Below are 18,552 nucleotides of genomic sequence, written 5' to 3'. Positions count from 1 at the left end.
AATCCTTTAAGAGCTGCTATCACACAAGTTTTTATGCTCCCCAGCCAAATATGCTATAGTCCAAGCTTTACTTGCGCCAGTAGTCTATTCAAATTAGGGAAAGTGACTTCTATTGTAAAAGTTGGCAAGACCCACTACTGAGCTAACAGTGCAGATGGCTTTGGGCCATGAGCCGCATAATTCCATTTTTGTCTAATTGGCAAAATAATTATTAACTAATCAGGGCTATAGAATCTATCCATTATAAAAACTTCCTCTTCATTGAGAGAATACAAATCAAATGTCAAATAAAATATGCCCGCTTTAATGTAGTAGAGCTTATAATTTGATTTCATGGAAAACAACCAACAAGGGCCACAACAAATTAATGCCAATTTTAGAATAGGCCATCAGTAATTCACAGGCCAGGAATGCAAAAATCATTACCCTATCAATAGTGGATGAAGAAATGTGGATTAAAGTAATTCATGATCACACTAAAATGCAAAGCTTCTCAATTAGCTCCTCTTCAAGCGCAAGAAATGTAAATGGTGACATCCAGTAAGAACAAAATGCAAGTATTTCTCCACTCACATTAAGCTTGCTCACTGGCATAATGTCTTGTCTAAAAGATGGCACCTCCGACAACATTCCTGTTGATAGTAGTTCCTCAGTACTGTAATGGATTGTCAGCCTAGATTATGTGCTTGGAGTGGGACTTGAACGCATGACCTTCTGACTAGAGGCGAGAGTGGTACCATGGAGCCAGGCTGGCACTGAGCCTAAGGACTACCAAAATCAGTGACCAGGTAGGAGAGCCCACGCATTCGAAACCAATTTGACAATGTCTGGCCTCTCAACATACAGTAAAGGGAAGGGTTAGTGGAAAGAATGAGGGAGATACTTTTAACAGGGACATTCAGCTGCTGTCCATGTTAAAGAAATATTAAAAAGAAAATAATGTTGAAAAATTACTTAAAATCACAAAATGATTCATTCATCGAATATGAAAGGTTTCATTACTGGTAATGGAAATGAAAAATAAAAAGAATCAAGAGAGGTCAGATTGTGGTCAGAGCCTCTGCTATTCTCAAACTTTCCTCAGCAATCTAGGATACATGCCATCAGACTATTAAAGGGTATGGAGTTACATGAAAGTGAGATTAGACTAAGTGGCTCATGGAAAAAAAGCACCAGTATGGACTTGCGTCAAATTGCCTGTTTCTATTCAGTGTTGATTAATGTTTGGCATTATTCCCAATGTCTTTTTTTTTTTAATTCTTAAGCAGATTGTATCGTCACAGTGCATTGTTACCACAGACTGCTAGGACATAGAATGCTACAGCATAGAAACAGGAAATTTGACGTCCGGAGGTTGATCTCTGGTGTCTTCAGTCCCCACTGCACCTACCAGGCCACTGGAGTACACCAATCTTTATATCCCTTCCATAGCACACCTACATTTGGTCAAAGGGTATGATGTAACCACCGCGCCATGTGCTATTCTCTTCTTTGAAAAATGGTAGAAATCGGTTTTGTCTGGTTCTGTAAATAGAGAGAGTAGGCTTCATCCCTCATTTCTTCAAGGTTTCTTTGTTCAGTACTTTTCATTAGGCCACAGCTGAAGCCCAGGACAGCACTTCAATTGTCTGACTTTAGTCCTTTCACTACCAAAGTCTCAGTTAAGCATTCTAGTTATCTATAGCTAACTTTCCTACTGTTAATTATGTTAGCTCTTTTAATATTAAAAATCATTAGTTATAAGCTGATCTATTTTTCATTCTTTACTTTAGCTTGTATTATGGTTAACTATAATTCATCACAATTGCCTGGGTAACTGCTTTCTTATCTTATCTAATCTGTGTCAGCAGAAACCTATGCTGAAAGCTGTGTGCATCACTTAGGCTTACTTCATTTACCCACACAAGTGCCAGGCAATGACCATCTCCAACAAGTGAGACTCTAACCATCTCCCCTTGACATTCAATGACATTACCATCGCTGAATCCCCCACTATCAACATCCTGGGGGTTACCATTGATCAGAAACTGAACTGGACCAGCCATATAAATACTGTGGCTACAAGAGCAGGCCAGAGGCTGGGAATTCTGCGGCAAGTGTCTCACCTCCTGACTCCCCAAAGCCTTTCCACCATCTACAAGGCACAAGTCAGGAGTGTGATGGAATACTCTCCACTTGCCTGGATGAGTGCAGCTCCAACAACACTCGAGAAGCTCGACACCATTCAGGATAAAGCAGCCCGCTTGATTGGCACTCCATCCACCACCTTCAACATTCACTCCCTCCACCACCGGCGCACTGTGGCTGCAGTGTGTACCATCTACAAGATGCACTGCAGCAACTCGCCAAAGCTACTTCAACAGCACCTTCCAAACCTGCGACCTCTACCACTTAGAAGGACAAGGGCAGCAGAAGCATGGGAACATCACCACCTACAAGTTCCCCTCCAAGCCACACAACATCCTGACTTGGACCTGTATCGCCGTTCCTTCACTGTCGCTGGGCCAAAATCCTGGAACTCCCTTCCTAACAGCATTGTGGGTGTACCTACACCATATGGACTGCAGCGGTTCAAGGCGGCGGCTCACCACCATCTTCTCAAGGGCAATTAGGGATCGGCACTAAATGCAGGCCTAGCCAGCGACGCCCACATCCCATCAATGGATTTAAAAAAATCAGCCATTTTATGTCAATGTATGTTATCCATTTTAATACTATTGCCATACACCTACAGAGATTATAACGCAGGGTAAAATTAATACTTAGAAAGACCATGGGTTAATTAAGGACAGCCAGCATGAATTTGTAAAAGTCAAATTACAGCTGACAAAGTAGAGTTCTTTGAGGAAATAACAAAACATATTGATTGAGAAATAACAGTGTATTGATAAAGGAAAAACAGTGAAGGTTTTGTTTATGGATTTTTGATGGGCATTTGATAAAGTGCTGCACAGGATGCTTGTTGATAAAATCAAGTTAAGTATTAAGGGAATGTGGCAGCATGGATAAGAAAGTGATTAAAGGATTGCAAAAAGTGATTAATGGATATTTTTAGGGTTGGAGGGATGTGTCCCCCAAAGGTTAGTGTTAGGACCATGCTCTTCAAAATATACACCAATAATACATCAAAATTTGCAGACTACACAGATATAGGTTGCATAACTAACTGAAGAAAATCGTAAGCAACTTCAGGAGGACATAGACTAGTCAACTGGGCAGACAGATATCAGATTACATTTAATGGGGAGAAATATGAAGCAATAATTGCAGGAGAAAAAAATTAAGAGGAAACATACACCAAATGGCAAAACTATAAAAGACTGGGGTGGGGGGGGGTAACTAACTTTGGACAGTAGTATAAAATGGGCAATATCGAATTAGTCACCCAGTATGCACCAGGTCCGATCTTCCTTTTACTGAGGTCAATGGAAGGGACGGTCGGGCAGAGTATATAATAGGTGGTCGATTCTACCTTACTCATTTTACACCATCACCCATAGTTAAAATTACCCCCTAAAGACTAGACAAATTTTGGGATTGAAGTACAAAAAAATCTTGAAAACTGGGAAGAGTTAATCAAGTTGTTAAAAAAAAAAAGCACACAGAGTAAGTTCTATAAATAGGCCATAGAGTACAAAAGCAAGAGGTATTGCTAAACATATAAAACTCATTGATTAGGCCACAGTTAGCACATTGGGTGTAATTTTCAACTGCCTGGCTGGCAACCTGGCAGAATTCACTGGAACGGAAAGCAGGTTCTACAATGGTTGGACAATCCGCTCTGCCAGGTTCCCCAGAATGTCATGCATAAATGGATTAAAAAACTCAGAAGCTTTCAAGATAAAAATCGTGTGCTCATTAACCATTACTTTGAATGTTTTCTCCTGGGGCTTCCTTTGTTCCTGCCCCTTTACAGGTAGCAGCATCCAGACTTCCTCTGGGTTGTTTTGCTGTGCACAAAAGTACTCCCAGCGTGCCTGTTTCATTACAACAGTCCCCGACAAGAAGTACAGGCACTCAAAAGGTCGCCGTAGCACATTGCACTTGCAGAACTCTGCACTAGTCGCTCCCAGACAACACCAGGGAAGGAAGATCAGCCACATCGTCTCCAATATCAGTATTACCCCTCCCTTTCTCGCCTGAAAGTTTGATCAGGAATATTTAATTGGCAGTTTGGACCCAGCTGCAGCCATACTTCAGTTACTGTTATGTCATGTATTCTATTTCGACGAGCCTAGCTCCACAATTTTGTGCATTATACTGTGTGCATTAATATACACATTTCAGTTATGGATTCCCTTAGTTTGCTCATTTCTCCTTTTTTTGCCTTCTCCCATCCTATTTTTTTTTTTACTATCCTGTCCCACTTAATGTCTTTCAACCTTTCTACCTTCTTATTCCTAATACATCTCAAGCTTACTTACCGTTCCACGTTGCTGATTGTACTCTCTTGCTTTTTCACTTCCTGCACCACATGAATTTAAACCCTCTCACTCACCTATCGTCAACCTCATCAGAGAGATGGTCCCAACTCTTTTCAGGTGCGGGCCATCCCGTCGCACAGCTCACCCTGCTCCAGATGCCCCAGAAATCTCAAATTTTCTATCTTACACTATAGTTCCAAAATTGCGCTTCCTCATGCCTGGGGAATGCTCATTTCACATGTGCTACAGAGAGGTAAAGGGGGCAAAGACCAGTTATGTCAGGTCACCACCCCCATTTCATTGCCCCAGAATTCCTGGAGCTTTCATCAAGGGTTGGAGCAGGGCCTGCACCTACAATAGGGCAAACAGATAAGTGACCTTCTTATTGTAGGTCAAATTGGATTCGGTTGCCTGGAAACCTTGCCAGGTTTGCAGCTGCACTCCTGTTTCTGACCTTGATTCCTGGTGCAAGGCCCTGACAGATCAGGTTGATGGTCTAGCCCACCATATTTGATGCACCTAAGCCTGGACAGGCAGAGAGCACCTTCAGTGCTCTGCATCTTTCAAGCTCCTGGGCAAGAGGGGAGACATTTTGGGACACATATCTCTAGTAGGCACTTACCTTACTACTTTTCCAATGACCGAGCAATATCTTTTGACTCTCCTCCCCGCTGCCCCCCACTTCTCAAGTAGTGGCAATTTTTGGGGAGATAAATCAATGGAAGTGCAGCTAATTGCAGTACAACGATGAACTCAATTTACACATTAAATACCTTGCAACGGCAATTTAACAGCAAAAGTCAGAGGCAAACACCTGGTGACCTGAATTAGTGCTAAATGTAGTTTGTTTAATTTTTTTAATATTCAGCACAGAGAATGATTTAAAGTGAGATGTTTGACAACTATCCATTAAGGATGATGACACATAGCACCCAATTAATTGCAAGTCCTTTCTTCCTTGCTCAACTCCCTGCTTCCAAGTGCTCTTTAGTTTTTCTATATTTTTGATACCACTATTACTAAAAATATGTAGCTTAATCAATTGTGTTAATGGAGATCGAAAACCTACGATTAAGGCTTTAACTATTTCTTCAAAGGTTTACTGTTTTCTATGAAAAAATTTTAATATCTAAAACTAGCCACCTACGCACAAGCAAGCAGCAGGGTTTCCTTGGCAACAAGACACCACATTCATGATATTTAGTCATGCAGTTGCTGAACTGCAAGTTCCCATGGATACTTCAGAAGAATCAGTATGCATCTATCTCTTAAAATGGAGGGTCATCAATACAAGTTCCAGATTTACTTCCCCATCACAGCAGCGAAGGGGGAGAAGATAGTCTCTATTTTGCCATTTCTAGTCTTGGTGGCCTGTTCTTGTTTTTTTTTTTATTTGAAATTACACTCGATGTTGAGTGATGCCATTTCATCTTCCAAGACTCCTCCTAGAATTTGAAGTGCTCATTATGAGCTCTGCAGATTAATCGAAAACAAGTTATACATTCCTGCCAATGGTTTAAACATCATTTGTCACTAGATTAAAAACCAAGAGAGACGTCTAATACTGGGGTATTGGCACCAAAATAACTCCCGAGGATCCAACTGGAAAAGATGAATAAACAATGCATTCATTAACCAATTGTTTGGTGGGGGGGGGGGGGGGGTGGAGGTGCAGGGTTCGAGCTCTGCTGCAGACAGTCCTGACTAGCGGAGACCGGAGCTCCAGCTCCGAATTCTGGGTTTATGTCCAGCAGGCATATACGGATCAGTTGGGTGTGGGTGCCCCTCCCTCGCCATATGGGGTTGTTGGAGCCCATAAAAATCCTCCCAGCATATAGGACTATGCACGACTGGTAGTTGATGGTTATAGCCATGGATGTGGAACCTGTCAGACTGTTCATCAGCCTGTGAATCCTTCCACTCCTTCATATTATTCTCCAATGGAAGAGTGTGAAAATACAACAACTAGGAGCCAGTTTTAATGAATCTCATCAGATTAAAATAAGTGCACTGGAGCTCTAAAAATTGTATTTGGTACTCTTCTGCTCTGATAAATGAATCAGAAAACTAAGATGCCTTATTTGTCACAACTAACTTTATGAAATATTAACCTCCCTCGGTCCCACTGGACACATGGAGTTTGACATGGTCTCTTCATTCTCCATTCACTCTCAATATTTAGTCCACATCAAACAAGCCCCCCTCCACTAGTAGTACCAGCTACAAATAGCAAACATGCACAATTGACCATGGCAGCACCCTTGTATTGATTTCAAAGGTTTCATTCCTCACACATCTGCAGTCTTTCCCTCTATGACTTTGACAATGATACAGTGCATTGTGTTAAGTGACCGGACCTTCAGAAGCACCTTTGGTTTGCACACACATCATTACAAAGAACATTTTTAGAAACAAGTAGAATTTGGGATGGCGGAATTAGGGCTGCTAACATTAGCACTGCAGGCATCCCTGGTGTACTTTGAAAGAATTTTTCAGGTAACACTACAATTTTACAGTGAATGTCCACAGTGAGCCATTGTGACAGAATAAAACTTTCCAGTGAAACCAATCTATTACCACCAGCTTTGGGACTAACTGCAGATGATCTGTACAGACCAGCTGTCTCTTGATGCAAGATTGTCTAAAATCATTAAAATGAGTATGTCTTCCCTCTTAAAATCAGCAAGGTAACAGCTTTTTACACCAACATCCTTTTGTGCTTCTGTCTATTTAATTTTAAAAGTGCAGTTTAAATAGCAAGCACCGATGAGGCCATCACTGTGACTAGTTGCTGTGCTAAGGAGATGAAATAATGGACACAGATCAAATGATGAGATTGAAGTACAATGGATGCTCTCTGTTAATGAAAAATCAGCTCCCTCAGTAAAGCTGGGTTAATAACTTCATCTGTACTGACTATCTCTGCTCTCTTACACTGTCAACCTCAGGAACTCCTCCAAGCCAATTCCTCCAGTGATGTCATCAGCATTCACTGTTCGAACTTGGAGACTTGCAACAAAAATAGACAAAGTAAAATTTCAGTCTTAAAAAATCTCTTGGGACTCCCAGTGTCATTTCGCATCTATGAATGTTCGAAATGCATATCACAGTAGTTTAATTTTAAAGAAGATATTGATGACGAAAGTCCTTTAAATACGGTTTGCTTAATCATTAGGTGGATGTGATAAACTGCCAGTCACTCTATACCATTGCTTTTTTAGACAAATTCACTGCATTCAGGCTTGCTTTGCTACATTGTCAGTTTTCCTGTAATTGATAAAACATCATTTCTATGTGAACAAGGACCAAATGAACCAGTCACTTCAATTGAAGTAAAGAAACAATTTTCAAAATTCAATCTAAAATAAACAAAAACAAACTTCAACTTTCACCCCATCAGTCTGAACCAAATGCTGCTTGAAAACCTCTCAATGGTCTCAGTGTGCTGGTGGAAGAGTTAATGCTTTACATAAAGTTGAAAAAATTAAATGGAATGGCTTACCTTTTCAAGGGACATCCTTCGTCAGAACGATGCAGTAGTGACAAGCAAGCTAAACACCACCACTGTGCAGTGAGATTAATAAATTCACTTAAATTGCTACTGCAGGAATTGTTGTTTCTATACATTTAGCATCACAGGCTGACAGAGCAAGGTTATTATCCCCCACTTTGCCAAATCCACTGACTGCCATCGTGTAGAAAAGCAGTCACATAGTTCAGTCAATGCAGCCCAATGCTGCCAAATACAGGCTCGTCTTCCTCTATATCTAGTCACATCAGCTACAGAACTGAGCAGGGAAGGTTGAGAGCTGGAACATTCCATTTGAAATCAGAAGGGGTAGCTCTAACAACACATAGCCCACTCCATTCACTTCCACATAGCATCATGTCTCCGCTTTCAAAAACACACAGAAAATTAAGTTAAAGCATGGCTTTTTAAATTTGAAGATTTCCTTTTTCCAGTTTAAAAGCTGGGGGTGGGATTGAATTTTTCTCGAGGAAACAGCTCTTTAGCAATTTGCTATACAATAGGTAAAATAAAGTGGTATTTCGGAGTTGTGAAAGAAACGTACTTTTTTTTTTTTTTTTTAAATGCTCACCTGTCAGGGATCCTGCTGGGCCCTGATCCGTCCAATCATTAAACTAGGTGGCTCTCAAAATTGAGCCAGATTCAGGCAATATAAACTAATGGGATCTCTACTGTAGTGGATTTAGACAAATTAAAAATGTCCAGCCAACAAAGAAATGCTAGAGTGAAATTACTGAGCACAGAGACAAACTGTAAATCCATTTAAATCTATGGAGTTTAATATCAAAATATGTCTCTTTCTAAACTGAAACTACGGCATCTCCTGTGACAGTGCTCACCACGAGTTGATGGGTTTGCTGTTTTAGGCAATTATACCACATACTTCACAATTATATAAATCGCCTGCATTGCTGCTCATGGTGGAAAGAAACAACAAAATTGCCCGTTTTATGCGTTCTTTCCTAATCTCCATCTCTTTCAGTCTCCATCATGTCTGTTTTCCACTCCCCTCTTTCTCTGTATGGCTCTCATATACTTAGAATCATAATGGTACAGCACAGAAGGATGCCATTCGGCCCATCGTCCCTATGCTAGCTCTTTGAAAGAGCTTTCCAATTAGTCAGTCCCACTCCCCTGCTCTATCCTCACAACTCTGTAAAGTTTTCCCCTTCAAGTATTTATCCAGTTCCATTTTGAAAGTTATTTTTGATACTGCTTCTACCACCCTTTCAGGCAGTGCGCTCCAAATCACAACTTGCTGCGTAAAAGAAACTTTCCTCATGTCGCCTCTGGTTCTTTTGCCAGGTAGTGCAGGAATCCACCGGGATTGTGGCACTCTCAAATCAGTTTTCAGTACTGAATACCAGTGAGGGTGCGACACCTCGGGGAAGTGCAATCTAGAGCACATCCACAGCGCTGAGGGGCAAATGACTGCACAGGGGGACACAATGAAGTGTAGGTTATAAGGGTTTCAATAGTCAGGAGGATAGACAAGCATTTCTGCAACCGCCGACGTGAGGCCCACATGGTGTGTTGCCTCCATGGTGCCAGGGTAGAGGACATCACTGAATGGGTGCAGAATATTTTGCATGGGGAAGGGGGACCAGCCAGAAGTTGTGGTCCCTGATGGAACCAAAGACACAGGAAGGAAAAGGATTGAGATCCTACAGACAGAGTTTCAGGAACTATGGAGTAAGTTAAAGAGCAGGACCTCAAAGGTAGCAATCTCTGGATTACTCCCTGTGCCACGTGTTAGTGAGCATAGGAACAATAAAAGACAGGCTGGAGAAATGGTGTAGGAGGGAGGGCTTCAGATTCCTGGGGTATTGGGACCAGTTCTGAGGAGGAGGGACCTGAACAAAGCTGGGCCCAATGTCCACACGGGGAGGTTAACGAGTGCTGTGGAGGAGGGTTTAAACTAATTTGGCAGGGGGAGGGGCACCAGGATGCAGCACTGGAAAGGAAAGAAAAGCTGCACAGAGGACTGGGAAAGACAAATCGCATTAGAATCAAGAGCAGTTCATAAATAGGAGGGATCAGACCAAGGGGAAAGGCGAGGCAAACTAAAATGGGTTTGGAGTACTTGTGCGTAAATGCACAGAGCTCGACAAATCAAGGTTGCAGGCACAAGTTGCCACATAAGAACATACATAAGAAGTAGGAGCAGGAGTAGGCCATACGGCCCCTCGGGCCTGCTCCGCCATTCAATAGGATCATGGCTGATCTGAATCTAGACTCACGTCCACTTCCCTGCCCTCTCCCCGTAACCCCTAATTCCCTTATCTGCTAGGAAACTGTCTATCTCCATTTTAAATTTATTTAATGTCTCAGCTTCCAGAGCTCTCTGGGGTAGCAAATTCCATAGGTTTACTACCCTCTGAGTGAAGAAGTTTCTCCTCATCTCAGTTTTGAAAGGGCAGCCCCTTATTCTAAGATTATGCCCCCTAGTTCTAGTCTCACCCATCAGTGGAAACATCCTCACCGCATCCACCCAATCAAGCCCCCTCACAATCTTATATGTTTCGATAAGATCGCTTCTCATTCTTCTGAACTCCAATGAGTAGAGTCCCAACCTACTCAACCTTTCCTCATACGTCAATCCCCTCATCTCCGGAATCAACCGAGTGAACCTTCTCTGAACCGCCTCGAGAGCAAGTATATCTTTTCTTAAATATGGAAACCAAAACTGCACGCAGTATTCCAGGTGTGGCCTCACCAATACCCTGTATTACTGCAGCAAGACTTCCCTGCTTTTATACTCTATCACCTTGCAATAAAAGCCAAGATTCCATTGGCCTTCCTGATCACCTGCTGCACCTGCATACTAACCTTCTGTGTTTCATGCACCAGGAACCCCAGAGCCCTTTGTACTGTAGCACTTTGCAGTTTCTCTCCATTTAGATAATAACTTGCTCGTTGATTTTTTCTGCCAAAGTGCATAACCTCACACTTTCCAACATTATATTGCATCTGCCAAATCTCTGCCCACTCACTTAGCCTGTCTATGTCCTTTTGCAGGTTTTTTTTATGTCCTCCTCACTCACTGCTTTCCCTCCCATCTTTGTATCGTCGGCAAACTTGGATATGTTGCACTCGGTCCCTTCCTCCAAATCGTTAATATAGATTGTAAAGAGTTGGGGTCCCCGCACTGGCCCCTGCGGAACACCACTGGTTACTGATTGCCAGCCCGAGAACGAACCATTTATCCCAACTCTTTGTTTTCTGTTAGATAGCCAATCTTCCACCCATGCCAGTATATTACCCCCAATCCCGTGATTTTTTTATCTTGATCAGTAATCTTTTGTGTGGAACCTTGTCAAATGCCTTTTGGAAGTCCAAATACACTACATCCACTGGTTCCCCTTTATCCACCTTGTATGTTACGTCCTCAAAGAATTCGAGCAAATTTGTCAAACATGACTTCCCCTTCATAAAACCACGCTGACTCTGTCCTATTAAATTATGTTTATCCAAATGCTCTGTTACTGTTTCCTTAATAATGGACTCCAACATTTTGCCAACCACAGATGTTAGGCTAACTGGTCTATAGTTTCCAGCTTTTTGTCTACTTCCCTTCTTAAATAAGGGTGTTACATTAGCAGTTTTCCAATCTGCCAGGACCTTTCCTGAGTCCAGGGAGTTTTGGAAAATAATCACCAATGCATCCACAATCCCTACCGCCACTTCTCTCAAGACCCTAGGATGTAGGCCATCAGGTCCGGGGGATTTATCCGCCTTAAGTCCCATTATTTTACTGAGTACCATCTCCTTAGTGATTTTAATCGTGTTTAGCTCCTCCCCCCCCCATTGCCCCCTGTTTGTCCAGTGTTGGGATATTTTTAGTGTCCTCTACTGTAAAGACTGATACAAAATATTTGTTCAGCGTCTTTGCCATCTCCATGTTCCCCACCACTAGTTTCCCGGTCCCATCCTCGAAGGGACCAACGTTCACTTTAGCCACCCTTTTTCTTTTTATATAGCTGTAGAAACTCTTGCTATCTGTTTTTATATTTTTTGCTAGTTTACTTTCATAATCTATCTTCCCTTTCTTAATTAATCTTTTAGTTATTGTTTGCTGGGATTATGATGTTTGGCAATAACTGAGACTTGGCTCAAACAAGGGGGGGAATTGGGAACTTAACATTCAATGGTCCCACCTCAGTTTTAGCAGTTCTCTTTTTACAAATATACTTATAATACTTTACTTTTTTTTAATTTCATCATTTGCCCTCAGATTTCCTTATCCTGCTCTTAATTTTTGGATTGTCACATTCCCCTTCACTTTTTTCATCATTATTTTTCTTATAGTCCATATAGATGCTCTTCAATTTTTATCTTTTTTTTAAACTTTTGTTTATCCATCACATCCTGAAATTACTGGTAGCTTCCTTCTTTTTTTAATGGAATATACTTACTCGATACCTTCACAATCTTTTTTAAAAACATCCCACTGTTGCTCTTAAGTTCTGTGTGCCAATTTCTCTTTCCAGCACCACCATATAGTTATAATAATCAGTTTCATTTATTTCTAACAATACATATTTTCACGTAATATAAAATAATGAAGACTACACTTCCCCACATTGATGGATTATGTTACTTAACTTAAACAGAAACACTCCTCTGCATTCTAGCCTACAGCCCTCAGCAGAACCTCCACTCCCTGCGGTACTGTCTTTTACATCTGTTAAGAAACAGGTTATCGATGGCCTTAGGAGGGGAGAGAAGTAATCAGATGCCTCATTATGTTTCAATTCACTTGAAATAAATATTTTATCTGTTGAAAGAGCAAGTTTTAGTAGACCACATATTGGTAGGTTTTTTTTTTAAATTTTTTTTTAAAAATTGTCTTCAGGATCATGTGGAAATTTTTTTAACTAGGATTTTTCAACTAATTGTGTCAAATTTCTCTCAGCTTCTACCTGAAAACACAATTATAAAAGCCTTTAAAACATATTACACATTTTTGCACAGCTAACTGAAGGTAACTGAACAGAATGTTTTTCAGAATAGAATACAGGAAACTTTCTGGTATCCGGCACTGACGGGACCGAGCTGATGCCGGTCAATCAAAACTGCCGGAGAAACCAGCGCTAATGTTAAAACATACGGAGCTTCTGAGCTCAGTGTGAAGCAACAAACCCTGTTGCAACAGCTTCAAAACGGTCGGCGTAGCTTGCAAGCGTCTCTGTAGCTAAGCAACAGCTTCAGCTAGACCTTGCAGAGCCACGACTGGAGAAAAAAAGCAACGAGAAGTAAAAAAAACTTATCTGAACCGACTCCTGAATTTTGCCGGTGGATAGAGCTTTCCGGACATTTAACCTCCGGTTAAACGAAAGTTTCCTGTAGTTGCAGCAACAAATGGGTGGGAACAGAGATTGGACATTTGAGCCTTGATGGAAAAAATAAAGTCACGTGGTCAGCAAATGTCTGCTCACCCGACTAGAGTCTTATACCTGTTTCTCCAGTTTCTGCTGTCGGAGGTTGACATTTTCATCCTCAAGGACACTAAGAGAGAAAGCAGACTTAATTAGTTACTGACCATACAAAATACAACAACTTAGTGAGGAACTGTTAATCAGAACGTTTGATAGCTCAGTGTTTCAATTCAGGTCTACTGTAGATAGTAGCTTGGGTTCAGCAGTCTCAGTTACTCCCATAAGCAATCTGAGCATCTAAGTTTTGTGGAAGTTGACTCACACTGCCTTATATTGACTTGTATGGTAGCGTAACCTGGGATACAGCAAACGTCTTGCGACTTGGACCAGATATTAGTGCCGTTTCCACACGTATTTCTTCAATCACTCTAAAAGCAAACTGAGCAAACACCTGGTGAGACGCGGCTTGATACGAATCATTAAACTGCTTTGCTTCACATCAGGTGAACAGAGAGCAATAGTTATGTTACATGCTATACTTCCCCACATCAATGGGTCATCTTACTTAAACAGAATACCTCCTCTGCATTCTCAGCTACAGCCCACAGCAGAATTTCCTCCCCTTGCAGCACTGTCTTTTTGGACCCAGCCTTTACTGGGACCTCCAACACAATAATTGGGTACATGACATTTAGGAAGGACAGGAAGCTAGGAAAAGGTGGAGGGGTGGCTCTGTTAATTAATGATGGTATTAGCACAATAGAGAGGGATGACCCAAGTTCAGGAAACCAGGATATAGCAGCGGTTTGGGTAGAGATGAGAAATGATAAAGGCAAGAAGTCACTTGTGGGAGTGGTGTACATGTCCCCTAACAGTAACCACACGTTAGGATGGAGTATAAAGGAAGAAATAATGGGAGCTTATCAGAAAGGTACGGCAATAATCATGGGGGATTTTAATCTACATATAGACTGGAAAAATCAGATGGGCAAAGATAGCCTAGATGAGGAGTTCATAGAATGTTTTCGGGATAGTTCTTAGAACAGCACGTTCTGGAGCCAACCAGAGATTGGAATATAGCGAATGTAACTCCTTTATCCAAAAAGGGAGGGAGACAGAAAGCAGGAAACTACAGGCCAGTTAGCTTAACATGTCATAGGGAAAGATATTAGAAGCTGTTAAAGATGTTACAGCAGGGCACTTAAAAAAGTTCAAGGTAATCAGGCAGAGTGAACATGGTTTTGTGAAAGGGAAATCATGTTTAACCAATTTATTGGAGTTCTTGGAAGAAGTAACATGTGCTGTGGCTAAAGGGGAACAGGTGGATGTACAGTACTTAGATTTCCAGAAGGCATTTGATAAGGTGCCACATCAAAGGCTATTGCGGAAAATAAAAGCTCATGGTGTAGGGGGGTAACATATTGGCATGGATAGAAGATTGGCTAGCTAACAGGAAACAGAGAGTAGGCATAAATGGGTCATTTTCTGACTGGCAAGATGTAACGAGTGGTGTGCCACAGGGATCAGTGCTGGGGCCTCAACTTTTTACAATTTATATAAATGACTTGGATGAAGGGACCGAAGGTATGGTTGCTAAATTTGCTGATGACACAAAGATAGGTAGGAAAGTAAATTGTGAAGAGGGCATAAGGAGGCTACAAAGCGATATATATAGGTTAAGTTAGTGGGCAAAGATCTGGCAAATGGAGTATAATGTGGGAAAATGTGAAGTTGTCCATTTTGGCAGGAAGAATAAAAAAGCATATTATCTAAATGGTGAGCGATTGTAGAGCTCTGAGATGCAGAGGGATCTGGGTGTCCTAGTGTATGAATCGCAAAAGGTTAGTATGCAGGTACAAGTAATTAGGAAAGCTAATAGAATGTTATCATTTATTGCGAGGGGAATTGAAAACAAAAGTAGGGAGGTTATGTTTCAGTTATACAGGGCATTGGTGAGACCACATCTGGAGTACTGTGTACAGTATTGGTCTCCTTATTTAAGGAAGGATGTAAATGTGTTGGAAGCAGTTCAGAGAAGGTTTACTAGACTAATACCTGGAATGGGTGGGTTGTCTTATGAGGTAAGGTTGGACAGGCTAGGCTTGTATGTGCTGGAGTTTAGAACAGTAAGAGGTGACTTGATTGAAACATATAAGATCCTGAGGGGTCTGGACAGGGTGGATGTGGAGAGGATGTTTCCTCTTGTGGGAGAATCTAGAACTAGGGGTCACTGTTTAAAAATAAGGGGTCGCCCATTTAAGACAGAGATGAGGAGAAATCTTTTCTCACAGAGGGTCGTGGGTCTTTGGAACTCTCTTCCTCAGAGGGCGGTAGAAGCAGAGTCTTTGAATATTTTTAAGGCAGAGGTAGATAGATTCTTGATAAGCAAGGGGGTGAAAGGTTATCAGGGATAGGCGGAAATGTGGAGTAATCAGATCAGCCATGATCTCATTGAATGGCGGGGGCAGGCTCGAGGGGCCGAGTGGCCTACTCCTGCTCCTAATTCGTATGTTCGATTGCACAGTGCTTTTTCCAATTACCCAGACAAGTGAACAAACTGCATATTGTTTAGTCTGAGGAAAACGGCCTCCAATTAACATATTAAGCACCCTTTGCCTAGGCATTTTTTTCATAATTGAGAATATACTTTTGCTTAAAAACAAACCATAAACTCATATTTTCAAATAATTTCAATAGGAAATTGGTCAGAACACCTTTATACGTGACAGTTTCAGATTAGGGTAAAGTGGTGTGGTTTGAAATAATGAGCCTGAATTTGCGGGAGGATCACAATAAAAGTACGAACCTACCTGATGGTCCTGGATCCACGGAGACACGCGCTCCTGGGCCTCTACGCATACACATGCATAAAGGCCCACGTATCCCGGGGCGCAAGCTTTTCGCAAGTGTCCCTGGGAACATGGGGGCAGGCCCAACCAATTAGAAAGGGGATTCCCATTATGCTTATGGGAATTTTGTTTACGTACAGAATCCCCATAAGCATAATAGGAATCACCCAAAAAATACTTGTACACAACACTGAAATAACAAAAAAAATCATTACGTTTAAAATTAAAATACCATTTAATTCAACATTTAAAACAAAAATTTAACTTTTTGAAAAATAAATTGACATTTTTCAAGGGGCCAAAAATAACCTAAATTTATTTTGAATGTTAAAATGATTTTTAAAATGTTATTTTAATATTTATTTGAACTCTTACGCTGGTAAAAGGCAGCACGACACCTGCTTTTACCAGGCGTAAGAGTTGCATGGGCATTCGCTGGGCACTAGTTGGGCTCCGCCAGCGAATGTTCATTTCCCGGGGATGCGGATGATCTGTCAAGATGATTCTTGACAGATCGCAAGTTCTGGGTTTTCACGCATGAGCATCACATGCAGCAACCCAGAACTTGCACGGCACTTACGGCTGAGTACGCACCGTCATAGGCCCCGGAAAATCTAGCCTAATATTTTCACCATGCAGGGTTAGAATGCCACAACAATAAAATGGTGCCTGATCGCAGCATCAGATTGTGTAAAGGACACGTGATAAACAGGGACATTTTATGGGAAAATAATCAACTATTGCAAACCCCAAGTAATGCCGAAGCACAATAAGCTACATGGCAGGGTCCCTCCAAAAAGAAATCATATCATGCATGAAATAAATTTGTTGCAAAAATATGTACATTTTTACGTGGGCTGACCAGCATAGACTTGAGTGCTCCAGCAACCTAACGCTTGCAAGAGAAGTAATGTGTCATTTCAAAAGGCATTTAATTTAATAATTCTGACCTGTCTTGCAAAAAAGGAAGTTTGAAATTCAGAAGACTGAAATCTCTACAATAAACTAAGATTACATAGCAGTCTTATATACAAACAACTTTCATTTATATAGCACCTTTACCGTGCTAAAATGTCCCAATGCACATCAAAGGAACGTTATAAAAAAAAATTGACACCGAGCCATATTAGGGCAGATGACCAAAAGCTTGGTCAGAGGTAAATTTTAAGAGGCGTCTTAAAGAAGGAGAGAGAGAGAGAGAGGTAGAGAGATGGAGAGAAATTATCTGGACTATTGTACAGCAACTTAAATTAAATCTATTCCGTAGCATGCCAAAGCACTGTGCCTCCACGATGATCAGCAATAGAATGCTGACAGCGGTGGCACAACTTGCATCATTCACACTCAAACTTCCATGTCTGTAATGCTTTAACTTGTAATTTGTGGCCACCAAAGAGAAAGGTTTTAAATAGCACAAGTAACTGTTGCATGCTGTGTCAGCAAGTTACAATGCCAAATCCAACTAATGCTTGCATTCACACAAGGGAGAATTGTATGCTGCTCCAAACCACAGAGAGGGAAAAAAGAAAAAAGGAGAGAGGAGAGAGAGAGAGAGAGGGAAAGAGAGAGAGAGAGAAGGGAAAGAGAGAGAGAGAGAGAGAGAGAGAGAGAGAGAGGCAAAGAGAGAGAGAGAGAGAGAGAGAGAGAGAGGCAAAGAGAGGAGAGAGAGAGAGAGAGAGAGAGAGGAGAGAGAGAGAGAGAGAGAGAGGGGGCAAAGAGAGAGAGAGAAAGAGAGAGAGGGGGAAAGAGGGAGAGAGAGAGAGAGAGAGGAGAGAGAGGAGGGGGGGAAAAGAGGAGAGGGGGAAAAGAGGAGGGGGGGAAAGAGAGGAGGGGGGAAAGAGGGAGGGGGGAAAGAGGAGGGGGGAAAGAGGAGGGGGGGAAAGAGGAGGGGGGAAAGAGGAGGGGGAAAGAGAGGGGGGGAAAGAGGAGGGGGGGGAAAGAGGAGGGGGGAAAGAGGAGGGGGGGGAAAGAGGACGGGGGGAAAGAGGAGGGGGGGGAAAGAGGAGGGGGGGAAAGAGGAGGGGGGAAAGAGGAGGGGGGGGAAAGAGGAGGGGGGGGAAGAGGAGGGGGGGGGAAGAGGAGGGGGGGGGGAAGAGGAGGGGGGGGGGAAGAGGAGGGGGGGGGGAAGAGGGGAGGGGGGGGGGGGAAGAGGGAGGGGGGGAGTGGGGGGGGGAAGAGGAGGGGGGGGGAAAGAGGAGGGGGGGGGAAGAGGAGGGGGGGAAAGAGGTGGGGGGAAAGAGGAGGGGGGGAAAGAGGAGGGGGGAAAGAGGAGGGGGGAAAAGGAGGGGGGGAAAAGAGCGGAGGGGAGGAAAGAGGAGGGGGGGAAAGAGGAGGGGGAAAGAGGAGGGGGGAAAGAGAGAGGGGGGAAAGAG

General features: G+C 42.3%; 1 protein-coding gene across 10 annotated transcripts in view; it reads right to left on the bottom strand.

The window, feature by feature from the left end:
* Nucleotides 1-18,552, bottom strand: part of LOC147106155 (tubby-related protein 3-like) — a 204,447-nt gene that overhangs the window by 145,103 nt on the left and 40,792 nt on the right. For 8 of the 10 annotated variants that reach the window (XM_086009004.1, XM_086009002.1, XM_086008999.1 and 5 more), the window contains exon 2: nt 13,410-13,461. The exons of 1 other annotated variant lie outside the window; for it this stretch is intronic. In XM_086009004.1, coding sequence (XP_085865130.1) covers nt 13,410-13,461 — 52 coding nt within the window. Of the gene's footprint in view, nt 1-7,926; nt 8,903-13,409; nt 13,462-18,552 lie in introns of those variants that run through there. One more of the 10 variants, XM_086008997.1, reaches the window with a different exon arrangement.

Source organism: Somniosus microcephalus, chromosome 16 (assembly GCF_052327205.1).
Source record: "Somniosus microcephalus isolate GS21.2 chromosome 16, FLI_Smic_1.0, whole genome shotgun sequence".
NCBI lineage: Eukaryota > Metazoa > Chordata > Chondrichthyes > Squaliformes > Somniosidae > Somniosus > Somniosus microcephalus.
Note: the sequence above shows the minus strand (reverse complement) of the source record. Positions and strands in the feature narration are given on the sequence as shown.